The sequence below is a fragment of the Tauraco erythrolophus genome, chromosome 2 (assembly GCF_009769465.1).
Source record: "Tauraco erythrolophus isolate bTauEry1 chromosome 2, bTauEry1.pri, whole genome shotgun sequence".
Lineage (NCBI taxonomy): Eukaryota > Metazoa > Chordata > Aves > Musophagiformes > Musophagidae > Tauraco > Tauraco erythrolophus.
Window position 1 is genome coordinate 70135958 of NC_141466.1, and position 14418 is coordinate 70150375.

The following is a 14418-nucleotide window of genomic DNA, read 5'->3' on the forward strand; positions in this document are numbered from 1 at the left end:
ATCTTATACATTCACCTTTCTCAAAGACACCAAATTACAGGGTTGTGATAGTTCAGATAAGTCCAACCATGTCTCCAGAAGTCAAAGTGCTTGTAACAAGAGCAAATTCATTAACCCAAGAAAACAAATATGTCTGTAGGTATTAGCTGTGCAAAGCAGTTAGCAGGTGCAACCACCCCTTAATTCATCCCTTTAACAGCATTTCAAGCCAAACTTTTAAAAGTTTCTTTTCTCTCCAGATTACAAGATTGCAAGGAAACCCCACGAGCTGCACAAAGCAAGAATCTGCGTTTGCCAACAGGTGCAATTTCTGCCTCTACTTTGGCTTTTAATGTCAGTGACTGGGAAACTGCTCAGATTACGGAAAGCCAACAGGTTCCCAAAGCTTTACGCACTGATGCTGCGGCTGTAGAGTGACACTGATGAGGGCTGTCGATCTTTTTTCAAACTATTCCCTAAAACAAAGTGGAGGCGGTGGAGTAAGCACAAGCTATTTGTTGATGCCAATAGGGCAGGAAAGCCCTGTTCCCCCGAGACCACAGTATCCGCCGGGGTTCTTACTGAGGTACTGCTGATGGTAATCTTCAGCATAATAAAACTCTGGAGCCTCCCGGATTTCTGTTGTGATGGGACCAAAACCGCCCTCCGTCAATACCTGTCAAGAAACACGATGGAAAAGCCATTAGTGGTTTGCTGGCTTCTCTGCTGATGAATGATGTCAGGTTTTCTCTCAGCAGGAGACACAAACATCTCTTGGACCACAGGTACAGCCCATCCCTGAAAACCCTTTCTCCTTGCTCTCACGTTATTTTGCCAGGAGACATTGCAGGCACCGAAGTAGGCGTTGGTGAGAAGATGTAGTGCACAATCCTGTTTTAACGGCTCATTTGTTTAATTTGCTATGGTCACACATTCGTTCTCTCCTCTTTATTAACCACGCCAGGCAGGGATGTGGTGCCATCAACGAAAGTGGAAAACAAATGTGAGAGGCAGTGAAGCATACTTTGATCAAGGCTGGCCAGCTGCCTTGCAGTGTCCAAGAACTTCATGTGGCAGGTGCCACAGCTTTGAAATGTGCTATCCACCCGGACGTTCCTTATGCTAAGAAGAATTTCTGGGTGAAATTCCAGCCCCACTGATGTCATCGCGAAATAAAAGCATTTGGGCTCTTTTCACAGAGTCACTGCAAACCCATTCTTCAAAAATAACAGTTCCATCATGACCAGAAAGGTATTTTGAAGGAAAATTATGGCTCATTTCTGAAAGATTTGCCAATATGTGGACCAGGAGCAATAATCGCTTCGCAGGAAAAGAAGAAGGAATGTAGGTGGGGATTTTAAATTAGACTTGATTTTCTTTCTGATATCCCCTAAATTAATTTAAATCTCCTGAAAGGTTTCTGACAGAGGAAATTTCTTTTTAATATGATTTGCCACATTTTTTCCTACTGAATTTTCCTTTTTCTAAGGAAACTGGTAAGCACCAACATTTTGGAGCCAATTCTCATCTTAGTTGGGACATAACTTGTGCTGCCTGAAGTCCACGATAACCTAGTAAGCCCTTTAATTGGTGTCAGACTACTGTTGCAAAGTATACTTGAAAAGTACTGGACGTAGATAGAACTGCATTGCTATCAGCCAGACTTGATAGTGAGATCATCTGTAAGAACGAAGGGTTAGCATTTAAGATAACCAGATAAATATGCATTCTCTCATCATACTAATAAATAAAATCACTAAAAGGAAATAATCTCACAGAATCACAAAACCAGAGCTGGTAGACCTGTAGCAAGTCATCAAGTCCAAATTCTTTCATCATGATGCAACAAATGACAGCCTCCTTACTCCCAGCAAACATTTGTTTAACCGCTCCTGAAAGATGCTCAGAAATGAGGATCCTCTAGTCTCCTCAAATTGTCCATTCCAGTATTTACCATCCTGTTGGAGAATTCAGCCTAAAGCCTAGTCCAGTTAAGCCCATTATTTTCCTTTAAACCCACTATTGTGGTTGTACTCATCATGGATGTGGAAAGAAATTCCCTTCCTCTTCACAATAGTCTTCTGCATATTTGGTGGTTGGGCAGAGAGAAAGATGACATGTAGTGGAAATAATGCTTCCTCATAGCATTAACTAACAATAGGTGATTATCTGGTACCAAAAAGTCTTCAAATTTCCTACAACAGGGTTTCCTAGGTCCTACCTCATCACAGCTAAGTATTGACCACAGTCTGACATCAATTGCTGAAGTTTGTAGAGCACTAGTCTGATTTATTCTGGTAATTTCACTGTCTAGAGGATACATTTTGCTGTATTCAGTTTTCAATCAGGAATAAAGTAATAAGATTGATACAAAACCTGTGACTGATCTGTCTGGGGAGCCCCTGGGTTCCCAACCCTACATCTAAATTCTCAGCGCAGGTTAGGAAGATGTCAACTAGTTAATACATTGTATTTGAACCGGGTGGGGTAACAAGTCCAGTTTCCCAGGAATCTGTCCTTATTTTCCCATGTAAAATCACCAATTCATCTTTGGGACAGGCTTTGTCCTAAGGGAATCGGGTTATTTACCCATCAGATGTGTGAGCGAAGAAGACAAAAAATGTGAAGGTATGTATCACAACACGTTGGCAACAACTAAGACAAAGAAATGTCAACACAATTGCTTTTAGAAAGCAGCATTTCACTTCGTTTCTAACCTTCTCAGCAAAGAAAAGCACTTTTTAAGCTATCTTCACTCCAGAAAGATGGCACAAACTCTTGTCATCATGGGCATTAGTCATTTACTTGCTGCTGTAAATGCATGTAAAATTGGCTTCCCCCTCCTTAACTGAGTCATAAGGATGATGCTGGAGGGATGGATATTTTTCTACTGTGCAAAACAATATTCGTTACAGATTTTTACCTGGAACTTTTCCATCATTGGCCTAATTTTGTCAGTTAGAAAATCCATTCTGTTCAATAACATACCACAAGAGGGCATAAACATGATTTATCCCTTTCAGAATTACTAACAGTCTATTAAAACACTGCACGCTGAATAAAGCCGAAGCCCAAGACAACTCATTATATTGCACTTTGGTCATTAGCAAAAGATACCAGCACTGTTGTCAGAAGCAGCGGGAACCCCAGGCTCTGACACTCTGCCAAACACTACCTTGAATGTTCTGATTTTAAATGGGAAAATATTTCCCTCGCACTGACTGTGTCGACGCAAAGATAAAAACATCACTGGGAAAGATGATGAAGTTCATGATGTGCTGGCTCTGGCAGATATAAATCAGCCCACTCTTGATTGATTTCCTGTCGCTGAGGCAGACATAATTTGATGATAATCCTGTTCTAGCAGACTTTTTAGTCCTCGCTGTCTCAAAATTCCTGAGCCATCCGACCTGACCGCCCACTACGATGCTGCAGCCAAAAGGGCTACCGCAGCCTTTGCATGCAGAAATCTTGCTTTTGGAAGGACCAAATTAGGGAGAGCGTAATTAACCCTCGAGACCTTTTACTCAGTGCAGGAAAGTTTTAAGGTACTATTGGATCTTTTTTGTAATTCAAAGAGAATTCATTCATTGATTCATTCGGGGGACTGCGGCTTTTGAAATAGGAAAGATCAGAGTAGAAGATTACAATGATCCTTTAACTGATTATAATCCTGCCAAAAAAACCTGGCAAGTTCTGCTGGCGAAAGCCAAACCAAACCAGAACCCGAATTCCACCCAGCTGGAGAGGACAGAGGGGACATGGCCAACTCTGTACATTGGGATAAGTGCTGGAGGAACATGTTGGAGCCAGTGCCGGTAACCTCAGCACTACTACTTTTTTAAACAACCTGTACTTCCAGCATGTAAAAGATTTTGTTTGATGAGTTTCCTAATGTATTATAGCCTGCGATTTTTTTTTCCCTGTTGTTTGCTTTGAACTCATTGCCTGACCATGGCATTACATCATAGAATCACAGAATCATAGAATCATAGAATGGTTAGGGTTGGAAGGGACCTCAAAGATCATCCAGTTCCAAACCCCCTGCCACGGGCAGGGAAACACCCTCCACTACACCAGTTTGCCCAAAGCCTCATCCAACCTGGCCTTGAACACTTCCAGGGATGGGGCACCCACAACTTCTCTGGACAACCTGTTCCAGTGCCTCACCACCCTCAGAGGGAAAAATTTCTGTATTATATCCATCTAAATCTGCCCTCTTTCAGTTTAAAACCATTGCCCCTTGTCCTATCACTACATGCCCTCGTAAAAAGTCCCTCTCCAGCCTTCCTGTCGGCCCCCTTTAAGTACTGGAAGGCTGCAATAAGATCACCCTGGAGCCTTCTCTTCTCCAGGCTGAACAGTCCCAACTCTCTCAGCCTGTCTTCATAGCAGAGGTGCTCCAGCCCTCGGATCATCTTCGTGGCCCTCCTCTGGACCTGCTCCAGCAGCTCTATGTCCTTCTTGTGTGGGGGACTCCAGAGCTGAACTCAGTATTCCAGGTGAGGTCTCACAAGAGCAGAGCAGAGGGGCAGAACCACCTCCCTCGACCTGCTGCCCATGCTGCTTTGGATGCAGCCCAGGACACGGTTGGCTTTCTGGGCTGCCAGCGCACATTGTCGGCTCATGTTGAGCTTCTCATCAACCAGCACTCCCAAGTCCTTTTCCTCAGGGCTGCTCTCAATCCATTCTCTGTCCAGCCTGTACTCTGCTGCAAAATATAATTCCTTACTCATTCTCTCCATAGCGATCTTGATTTTATACCTCTGCCTTAATCCTGCTTATACATTTCTTCAGCAAGTTTCACAGGCTTAGACTCTCCACTTCATAACTCAGGTCAGCCTTTTCACCCTTTTCTGCATCTTTTCCAGTTCTATTTTACTGCTGCATTGAGATGTGGTGACTGGAACCGCACTCTATTCAAAGATCACCATGGATTTATTCCGTGGTGTACTTACATCTTCTCTTCTATTCTTCATCTATTTCCCAGCAATTCTTAGCATTCCACTTGCCTTTCTGACCTCTGCTGATCACTGAGCAGACGTTTTCAAAGAACCATCTGCAATGACGCAGGACCTCTTTCGCGGGCTGATTTAAACCCTATCATTGTGTCTGCACTTGACTTTTATCGACATGGAATTTTGGCAGCTATTTTATTGCCTAGACATTTGATACTATCAGATTCTTCTGCAACTTTTTGTAGTCGTGTCTACTTTTGCTTACCTGGAATAACTCTATACCATCAACAGGTTTTGGCACATCGCTATCATCTGTCTCCCTTTTTCAGCTCTTTTATGAGTATATTGAACTACACAGGTTCCCAAGACAGGTAATTGGTAATCTCCCTTCATTTCAACAACTGCTCCGTTATTCGTATCTTTTATTTCCTGTATATAACCAGTTATTTACTCAGAAGAGAAACTTTCCTCCTATTCCACAGTGCCTGGCTCCCTTTATGCACCTGCTCTCTTCAAAAAATTGTATCTACAAGACATAAGTTCTTTTTGCTGAAGTCACATCAACTCTTCTCTGAAACACTGTATTCTATGTCTGTCTACCAACTCCTGACAACTCAAGCAATCTGCAGCAGAAAACATCAGACTTAACTTGTCTATAATTCTGCTGGATCATTTTGGAGATACTTTGAGCACAAAAGCTTTTCATTCCATCGGTAGCAGGGCCAATTTAAATCACAGCTTATCCATGAAGCTAGTATGCAAGCAATTTCCAATTCAAGTTCTTTTCATACCTGAAGCCGACCACCACCTGATTACACGTACCTGTCACTGTTCATTTCAGTGACTTGTTCTGAACCTCTTTTGCTGTAGCTTGAACTTGAGACAGCTCCTCAAAATGCTTATGATGACATGGGGTGGGAAACCCCCAAATTCATAGAATCATAGACTCATAGAATGGTTTGAGTTGGAAGGAACCTTCAAGATCATCTAGTTCCAACCCTCCTGGCATGGGCAGGGACACCTTCCACTAGACCAGGTTGCTCAAAGCCCCATGCAACCTGGCCTTGAATATCTCCAGAGATGGGGCAGCCACAACTCTGGGCAACCTGGTCCAGTGTTTCACCACCCTCATTGTAAAAAATTTCTTCCTTATATCTAATCTAAATCTCCTCTCTTTCAGTTTAAAGCCATTGCCCCTTGTCCTATCACTACATGCCCTTGTAAAAAGTCCCTCTCCAGCTGTCTTGCAGGACCCTTTAGGTACTGGAATACTGCTAGAAGATCACCCTGGAGCCTTCTCTTCTCCAGGCTGAACACAGATATGAGGAATTATGCAGCTTTCTGCTACAGTATTATGTGCCTCAAGTCCTTCATGGACAGCTCAAGCTTTGCAGATGCTTTATCTCCAGAACTGATTCCTAAAATGCTCAAATATTGTAAAGAAACTGTATTAGTGAATCAGTGACCTGGACCAATTATTGTGGATGCAGATTTGCATCTATTTTTGGACTTGTGCAGCATACACTGGCAAGAAGCAATTATCCTCCTGGTGGCACCAAGACTGGAGATGTGCACTGAGGCACCGTCTAGAGAAGCCCACTTGCATTTGGGCCATCAAATAGCCAGTGCTATACATGAGAACACTACGTGCACAGGACCAGCAACGAGCACAAACATCACTGTCAGTAAAGACACGAATGTAGACACACAGGGTTGGAGCCAAAATGGGCTGCAGCAAGTAAAATCCTATTTTTTTCCATTTGAACCATAACAGTTGGTTATCCAATTGCCTGCCACTTAACCCAGTGCTACCAGTCTCATCTCCACTGCAGTGAGGGGGTTCCCATGGGATGCAGGTGCAGTTAGAAAGATTTTAAGGGATGTCCTAGTCATTTAGAGAGATGGTATTATCTTACAGATGTTCTTGCTTTTTAACTTGAAGGCCAAGCACTGGGACACAGCAGAGTCTGCATGTGAGCGAAATAGGTTTATTCCACCAGCAGCAATTCAGTTCAGTTATGCTGGGTGAGACGAAATTCTGTCCTCACCAGGGAAGATCTCACAGTAGACTGCCAAGGAATAAACCAAACCAGTGTAACCACAGAAGGCTGCTCTTCGCTTACTCCCACGCAACTGTTTTTAGCACACGATACTTCTGCATTTTGACTTGCAACTGACCTCTGAACTGGCAGTAATATCTGCTTCAGCTTTTTGTAGCCAGCTGATTACATTGAGCTAAAGCATGTCAAAATATTTAATCATTTGACATTGCATCAAGGCAACAACACATTCAAGGTGTTTGGCTCCTTGTTTATACTCAGATGGAAGTAGCTAATACTTGCAAAGTGCCTTAAGAATTTGGAATGAACTGCCAGAAAAGTACGATACCTCCAAATACTTGGAGGTGGGAGCCGCTGGCACTTTGCTATGTGTGTGCTGAAAATGCATCGAAGTTTAGGGAAGGGGTTGAACCCACTTATAAATTTAACACAAAAAAAGCTTTAAAATTGGTTTTGTTAAATGAAACCATTTAATTTTCTGAGCAGAGGCATTAGTAAAGCAGTGGAGTATTAATTGGTTTCAAGCATTTTGTGGCTTTTAATAAAAATAGCACCATCCTGTGTTTGATTCAATGCCCACTTTAAAAGCAACCTTAGAGCCTGTAGTCACTGCAATACCCAGCTTGTCTCGTGTCTCAGCAAGTTACACGAAGCTACTGTATTTGCAACGGCCCCTCTAAAATCACTGATGTTGAATATACTGCAGAGTAGCCTGACACCTGTGACAGCTTCTGCTTCCGTATCATCATTCATCCTTGACGTAAAACTGTAAGGAGAGCAATTTCACAACGCTGAGTGCTCCAGCGGGAAGTGCCTATTTAAAATCTCTGGGGCTGCCCCTTTATTATATTGGCTACTCAAAATTTCATATCGTCATCAGCAATGCTGCAATTCAGCTCTGTTTCCACAAGCACTAAGAGTTAAAGGAGCTGCATGCACTACTTCAGAAGAAGGCCTGCAGGAATTAGCTGCAAGGACTAGATCCTCTGTAGGATAGGAGTAACCTCCTAGATACATGATTACTGTGATGTTTTTAACTGGAAAACAAATTAACTGACTTTGCCAAATTTGTGGATTAGTTGCTGGCAGGCCTGGGAGAAGAAATTCAGCAATACATGCTCACTTGGTCCAGAGTAACTAACTTTGGTCCAAGGAACAAACACAATGAGTAGTGTGAGGCCTCAATAATGTTCAATTAGGAAACAATGTTTTATTTTCTCCTTCATTTGCTAAGTGTCATGCAGATATACCTCTCATTTTCTGCAAGACATCCTGCTCTGCAGTGTCACATCTCAATGATATATTATTTTAAATTGTTTCCTTTGTGCTGTCTTCAGATGACTGGAGCGCCTCACTGGTAAACACTCAACAGTTACTCTAGTGAATATTAAAATTCAGTTTGCAATGTTGGGTCCAGTCTTCTCTATATCACTTAGTGATGTCGGCTTTTCCAAACTACTTGATGCCAGTGCCCTCTACAAAGCCCTGGAACAGGGTGAAATCACATCTAGCTGGTAAAATCTGCATTCTCATCCATGTAGGTGACCTCCTTTCAGAAATCATGTGTTTATTCACAGTGTGCCAGACGGGAAGAGGGATCCTGCCAGGAAAAATGTGGGAGCAGCAGCTGGCAAGCGCTAAAGTCTAAACCCAGCTACCACACAGGGAAGCAGCACGGACTGGGACCAGGTCTCCACATTCTCCTGTTTCCAGTTACCCCTCGGCACAGTGGATTCAATGATATTGAGGTATTTGATAGGTGCTGCAAGAATTGATTAGCTAATGTTTTCATAGGGCTTTGGAATGTTACATAATTAGCTAATGCTTGCATAGGGTTTTGGAGTGCTATATAATTTCTAAGTATTATTAATATCTTTGTAGGGAAGCTATCTAGTCTCAGAACTCACTTTGCAGCCTGCCTCTCGCAAATCGGGCAAGATTGAAACCAGGAATGACGGAATTATGTTGGTATAAATTTTGCATCTTTCGTAGTGTGGGCATATGGATCTACAAGCAGAAATGGTGAAACCCATTGATTTTACAGCTTGTTTGGTCTTTGCTGTGATAGAAAACAAGCTGCTATGTAGCTACATTGTAAATCTGGAGACATAAACATCCTATAGGGACTACACATAACCTGGTGAAAGAGGAGAAATGCTGTTACATGGGCCTGCTGGAATTGTTCATACAAGTGTAGCTGGAATTGTTCATACAAATGTATTCTTCCAGCACAGCAGAAGGAAAATGCAGATAAGCAGGAAAAAAAATAGAAACTTAAAAGATGGCGGTGCAAAGTCTAAGCTGAAGAATCTTGATTCTCAACTATAAAACTGCAAAACTCGTTTTTGACAAAACCCCCACGCACAACAGAGCATGTCATCTGAATCACATAAACTGAACCTAGCTAGAGACACAGCTTCATGAGCCTTATAGGGGAAAGCTGCATGGATATATATAGTCTGCTCTGTTGGTTTGAAGATCTGCTTTCTCTGAAATGCTTTCTTCTTAAATACTTAGCTTGAAGGAGGTTGTTTGGTCACTTATTCCTGCCAGAAGGGAAAGAATTGCTGGGCTTGGATATAAATCAGACCTGCCAAGGTAAATCACAGTTGGCTGATAGCCTGGCTATTAACATATCTGAGGCCCCAAGTGATTATGCACAGAGGGTCTAGGAAGGATCAGGCGTGCAGTTAGTCAGATATTTCCTACTATTTTACATCTAAGTGTAGTTCCTCATTGCCCACAACAATCAGCTATGCCAGCTGAAATGGCAGATTTATACAGACAGACTTCTTTGCACCTTCTAGCAATGGGAAAAGATGAACTTTGAATTTGTCCTAAATCATGTTAAATGGAACTGACAGCGAAATAAAATCTCCAATTCTATTTTTTCCTGTTGGATACTGATCCTTTGAACACGCATGGAAAGGAAGTTGTATCCTGCTCTCCATCATATCAATTTAATTCTGGATTCAAAGCTTTTGCTCCAGATACTGACTGGTATAACAGGATCAACTTGACCCACAGTCTTTACAAGCTTGACCTTCACAGTAGAGCTTCCTGAACACCCATCCTGCCTTCTCTTGAGGGAAGAAAGATGAAAGCGAAGAATGGCACTAGGGGGCATTTAGGAGGTACAGGAAGATAACATTAGCAAAGATAAAAGACATCTTGCTCAACTAGCATCTGGGAACTAATTAGGTGTTGAAGGAGCCAGTGAGAGAGATGGAAATTCTGTTTGTCTAGCCAATTTTAACGCAGCCAAACAGCCTTTTACTGTACATCCTGCATGGATAATTTATGACGGCTAAGAAAAGATACGCCCTGTTCTGACTTTCAGTGATCTAAAGCTAAAATCTATTCCGCGGTTTGAGACAGCAGACTGTTCTTCACTAATCACTCACTCATTACTCTCATATTCCTGAAATGAAAAATGGGCAGGTCCAAACTGAGATGGGGCCACCAATAACCACCCACATACAGAGCAGTGAAGCTTAATGCAGAATCTTCCAAGCCGTTGCAGAGCACAGCAGAACTGGTATCTCCACATGGTGCAGTCCTGAACAACTCTGAGAAGCCAACTCAGATCCAAAAGCAGTGTAATGGTAAAATCAGGCAAACCCATGCTGCCTGTGAGCAGAAGTAAACACTCCACTCAGAAATACTGTGTTGACAAGACTTTACCACTTTCTTTAGCGTCGTTATCTCTGAAGCATGCTTCGTTGCAAAGTGCAGACTAGCCTGTGCGATGCAAAGTACTCCCTGTGTATGTATCCTTTGCAATAAATGGAAGTCACTCCAATTATTTTTCATTTAGAGGAGCTGCAATGTAGAAGTAAAAATGTTCATTTCACATATTTAACGTAGAGGGCTCAGTTCAGCTCTGCTACATTGCCATCATTTTATTTTTTCACTGGATTTATACCAAGAATTTCTGTCACAGTATTATAAGCATGACAGTTTCTCAGGAAAACATATGAATTTTTAAGAGGAATAAACAATTTATCTTTTCCTAAACTCATCCTGAAAAATCCAGAAAATACTTCTGCTGTGATTGGAGGGAAAAATGTTCAGACAGAGACCAAGCATGAAAATTTACTTCTGAAATCATAAAAATTGGTATACTGGAATACCTGAAAGAAGATCCTTATAATGGAAATTGTTGGAAAACCTGTCATCTCTGCCATTGATTTTGTCTCTAATAACAAGCTCTATTTTTCTGCTCAGTCTCTCATGGCCATTAGTGTGTAATGCTCAACCATCTCATCCCAGAAAAGCTGGGAGATGATTTGCATTGTGCTGTCCACCCTCTTCAGAAGATAGAGTTGTTTGTGGTGGAAGCCCTACTTTGTAGAGCAGCAGGTCTATCACCTGTCTCACATCTGACTGTCCTGATGACTTTCAGCAAAACAAGCACTCCCAATCTCTCTTTTTGTTTTTGTTTCTCATTCTTTAAAATGACACTAATACTACTCATCCTTTTTTATTCCAGCTCTGCAGGGCACACACTGATGGCCATATGTGCACCACTTGGCACATCAAGGAGCCTGACCAAAGTTGCAAGCTCCAGTTTCCACAGTTAACACAAATATGAAGAAAGTTATCATACAGAGTGCCTCACAGCTCCCAGGTCAGCTGAGATGGCAAGGGAAACTCTGGCTGTACCAAGGTCAACAGATTTTCTTGATGCTGTTCGTTCAACCAAGCTTTCATGCAGTCCCAGGCGGATATTCTAGAGTGGAGAACAACTCATCTTTAATGTCTACTGCTAGACTCACCTACTAAACTAGCTGCTGTCACTATTGAAGTATTTTCAGTCTCTATCACTGTTTTTTGATATAAGGAAAGATCTCCATCTCCATCCCTGGAGACGTTCAAGGCCAGGTTGGACGAGGCCCTGAGCAACCTGATCTACTTGGAGATATCCCTGTTCCTTGCAGGGGGGTTGGACTAGATGACCTTTGAAGGTCCCTTCCAGCCCTAACCATTCTATGATTCTATGATTCTATGATTCTATGATTCTATCTCAGAGGGATCTAACATGGACCAAACACTCTCAGCAATTTATAGCAAAACTATTTGTTATGCTGTACGTTAAACATTCTATCCAAAGAGAATCATAGAATCATAGAAAGATTTAAGTTGGAAAAGATCTTGAAGATCATCGAGTCCAACTGTTAACCTAACACTGCCAAGTCCACCACTAAATCATGTCCCTAAGCACCACATCTACATGTCTTTTAAATAGCTCCAGGGATGGTGACTCAACCACTTCCCTGGGCAGCCTGTTCCAAGGCTTGATATCCCTTTTGGTGAAGGAATTTTTTCTAATACCCAATCAAAACCTCCCTTGGCACAACTTGAGGCCATTTCCTCTTGTTCTATCACTTGTTACTTGGGAGAAGAGACCTACACCCACCTTGCTACAATCTCCTTTCAGGTAGTTGTAAAGACCGATAAGGTCTACCTCAGCCTCCTTTTCTGCAGGCTAAACAGCCCATCTTTCCTCAGCTGCTCTTCATAAGACTTGTGCTCTAGACCTTTCACCAGCTTCGTTGCTCTTCTTTAGGCATGCTCCAGCACCTCGATGCCCAAAACTGAACACAGTATTCAATGGATGGGCTCATCAGGTATCTCTTGTGCTCAAATGCAGTTTAAGGGGATGGGATGATAAAGGATGCTAATTGTCCCTGAGAAAGGAAAAAATCAACACCATGCTACTCTGCTTTTCTCAAAAAGTAAAATTTCATTTATGCTACACATACAGATCATACTTTGCTGTAGACAACACAGCACATCAAAGTGTCTAAAACTGCCTGGGTAGTCTGTCCTTGTCTTTCCAATGGAGATAAGCACAGAATGGCAGAAGAGGGGCAAAGACCCTTGACTACATCCCCCAGACATAGAGGAGATGGATCCAGCACAAGATTGATGCAGATCACCGTTCTGACCCACTGCACATCAAATGAAACATAAAATTGAGATCCCTCGCTATGGTGGAAAGGCAGAGGGGGGACTTCCCAGCAGCACATCTCAGGGATGAGTGCAGCTAAAGTTTTGTGAAATTTCCAACTAAAATTCCCACTCTTGTTTAAAATGGAAACCATACTCTTCCACACTAAAATGTGTGTTGTCAGAGAGCTGCTGCATTTCCAGCCTGGGTCAACTGACCTTTCTGTCTGACCAACTGAGTTTGGTGGAATATTTTCTGGATTTTTCATTCGTGTAACAGATCACAGACAGGTCATCCACTTTAAAGCAATTTGGATCCTTCAGGATGACAAATTGTTTCTGTTATCGAATATATGCATAATTACTACTAAAATTATATTTGAAATGGTTACCAGGGAATATAATTTTAGCCCCTACCAAGGACTGAAAAGTCAAGAGAAAATGAACAGAGCATGTTTTAATCAGAAGATAAGTAGTTTTCCAGCTACTATAAATAGAAAAGGCTGGAAGAACACATCCAAAAAGCAGAAGAAAGTGTGAGGAGGGTAAAATTCCATAGTGTTTTGGCTTTGGACTTCAGAAGGTAGTGAGTACGAGATAGTGTGAAATACAAAGAAGCCTTTGTTGTTTACAATTGAAGTTTAAAAGTGGCACAGTGTGAATAAACAAAGGATGTTCCATGAAACACTGCAGCAGCGATGTACTCGCTCCGTTTGAGTTCCAGAAACAGCATATAAACAGAGGCACCGTGTTCTTGTTTAAAAAGAGAAGGAGGTAAACTTTAAAGCTTGCCTTCCAGAAAATCTGATTTACCCAGATCTTTAGGTTTTTGATAGGCTTTTAACTGGTAGAAAACACAGAAGCTTATTAAGACTAAGATCTGGATCGTTTAGCATTTGCTTTCAAGTTGATTAAGCTTCTTACTAACGATAACAGTACACATGCTTTTGGAAACATGAATTAGCTATTTGTTATCTTCTCTGGAAAAAAAGTTTTGCTCTCAAGTAGTGGGATAATATCAAGCAATTTATTTTTTGTGCAGACATGAATAAACCATACTGCCATGATAGTCCCACAAGTACACTGATTATTTTAGAGGAGGATGCATTATGATTATTGATAAGGACAGAATCTAAGGATACACAGATTCAGTTAGATATTCAGAATGATAATTCAGGTTGAGCAGTTATGTAGCATCGAACGTGACTGAAGCTAGTTACGGTATATGTACATAACTTTCAATGCAAAGATCCTCCCATATTTGACAAATCTTTGATCCAGTTTGATTTTACTTTAGAATATTCTAACTTCTTCCTACGGCACAGATAGAGGGTAACTTTTGATGAAATTAAAAAAATTAATAATTGTTATGATTTGAATTTGCTGTGTGTGAGATCTACACTGGAGCCAGCAGATGAAAATACCTTTTGAATAAACATGTACAATCCTGAGAATTTCCATACAGATCA

The 14418-nt window shown here is 41.7% G+C and overlaps 1 protein-coding gene across 1 annotated transcript in view; it reads right to left on the reverse strand.

Annotated features, from left to right (window-relative positions):
- Positions 1 to 490: 490 nt before the first annotated feature.
- MSRA (methionine sulfoxide reductase A) overlaps positions 491 to 14418 on the reverse strand; it is a 323230-nt gene continuing 309302 nt past the window's right edge. The window contains exon 6 of the mRNA XM_086624224.1: positions 491 to 655. Within this exon, the coding sequence (XP_086480350.1) occupies positions 491 to 655 (165 nt within the window). The remainder of the gene's footprint in view (positions 656 to 14418) is intronic.